The 1,968-nt window shown below is 47.0% G+C and overlaps 1 protein-coding gene across 1 annotated transcript; it reads right to left on the bottom strand.

Annotated features, from left to right (window-relative positions):
• Positions 1 to 187: 187 nt before the first annotated feature.
• PPTG_18953 (hypothetical protein) lies at positions 188 to 1,124 on the bottom strand (the record flags this gene model as incomplete). Its single annotated transcript, XM_008917280.1, has 4 exons — positions 188 to 339; positions 609 to 858; positions 938 to 979; positions 1,035 to 1,124. 4 exons carry the CDS (start codon positions 1,122 to 1,124, stop codon positions 188 to 190), a joined length of 534 nt encoding a protein of 177 aa, XP_008915528.1.
• Between the last annotated feature and the right edge of the window lie 844 nt (positions 1,125 to 1,968).

The raw sequence follows: 1,968 nt of genomic DNA, 5'->3' as shown, positions 1-1,968 counted from the left end.
AAACGACTCCTATTCTCGTCCAGGGAGGCGTACAGCTCTTTTGCAGCCAACCCGATCCATTCTCTTGTCACTTTTTTCTTGCAAAGGCGACGGTCGATTATAGCGTCTAGAAAAAGATCTTCCAGTGCACCAAGAAGCAGCTTCCTGCCGCCGCCATGCAGCCGTTTTTGATGCGGTTGGGCGCCCACTATTCCTCCTTATTGCGCCGCCACTTGCGAAAAGTAGAGGCATCGACGTCCCACCCCACCTTGCGAAAGTGTGGCGCCGCGCGGCTAGCGACATCACCTCCCTGCTCGCCGATCCACTTGATAGCCTCTTGCTTCTTCGCGATGCCAATTGCTTGACGCATCGTAAAATTAAGTTTGTGAATGAATTGTGTATCAGAATGCGATCTCCTATTCGAAGCGGTCTTTTGTTTCTGGAACGTTCTCGAAAATATAGGGCGGTCTTCCAATAGTAAGGGGTCTTCTATTCGTAAAAAAAAAGCCGTTAAATAGGGCAAGGCAGATGTAGGACGTATCATGGGCTTGGTTGGACCACTTGACGACAACCGCTCGTTGCAGACTATCGGAGCGCGTTACGGCAACATCAACAGTTTAGCATTCCACTTCTACGATACTCGTGGTCAGTCAGCCGATTGACGGGGCAGTCGTGGCAGTTGCCATCCTGCTCAAACATGGACCAGTTCACGTCCAGTGGGTTCTCAAAGGCAAGCGTGCTGCCCTCGCGGATGTTAGCAGCGTCCACGACCGTGTTCTTGTCCTCGTTGCGGTAGGCAGCGTGCGCCACAGTCTTGTTGTGTTTCTCCGCGATGAGCGACACCGCGTTGTTCACTACCTTAGAAATCGAGCGACATGACTGAAAATAGAACTGGAAGGAAAAAGTTATCGATGGGGCTTACGAGGAATACAAGCATGGGTATTGCAACTTGACGTACTTGTATGTGTACAGGCCGTCCGTCCAGAACAGCTGGCGTGATCTGTCAGTAGAAGCCACAGCAATAATTTTTAAGTGTCAGAACGAGCACGCTGTACGTATCTGTGTATTGCTATAGTATACGTACGTGCGCTAATATTCGGACCCAGGTGGCTAACTTTTAGCAGATGTTCGTTCTGCAGCAGCATGGCCTTCTCCTTATCTTCGATGGGTGGCTACACTCGCGCTCGCAGGATCTCGTCACCACGAGGCTCGAACTCCCTGTTCCCTCCGTCCGAGTTGTGCAGAGTTTGCAGGATCTCCACAGCAACTCCGCCAAGTTGGCGGTCTTCAGCAGCGGCAGTTTGGTCGCCAATATATGCACCTCATCGTTCGGTTCAAGCCGATGAGCCGGAACATATCCACCAAACGGTGGAGATCGAACTTGCGTAGGGAGGAAGGATCTCAGTGTTGCTGCCGCGTTCGTCTGCTCAGGATGCTTGAACTTCTCTAAATGCTGAAGTGAACTCCGGTATAGAATAATCGTAGTATTATTTTTAATACGTTAAGATCCTTTTGAATTTTGAACAGATTTTTGGAAGTTATTGAAAATAGTTTTTTTTAATCATTCTTAAGTACAGTAATTTGCGTCAATAAGCCACACCTGATATATATTGGCTGCGGGGGTCCACGATTCTTGAGCTCAGTACCTTGGCCATTCTCCGTCGCCATTGTCATAATATAAATTCTGTCAAGATATTACTTGTTGACCCGTGTCTTATTGACGCAGATTACTGTAGTCCAAAACCATCCCTACCTACTAGAGTTGAGGTTCAGGACTCGGAAAAAATAAACATAATAGGATAATTTTGGAATTATATTGACGGAATAGCGGATTATTGAAGTCCACCGCTATCCGTAAAATTTGTAATTGTTCCAATAGTAATTGCATTGGACTTTTACCATGCTTCTGAAATGAAATGCTCAGAAATACAGTGTATGTAGCCGCAAAAGATCATTTTAGAGTATACAAATCGTCTGAAATGTTCAAAT

This window comes from Phytophthora parasitica (genome assembly GCF_000247585.1).
Source record: "Phytophthora parasitica INRA-310 unplaced genomic scaffold supercont2.97, whole genome shotgun sequence".
Classification (NCBI taxonomy): Eukaryota; Oomycota; class Peronosporomycetes; order Peronosporales; family Peronosporaceae; genus Phytophthora; species Phytophthora nicotianae.
Note: the sequence above shows the minus strand (reverse complement) of the source record. Positions and strands in the feature narration are given on the sequence as shown.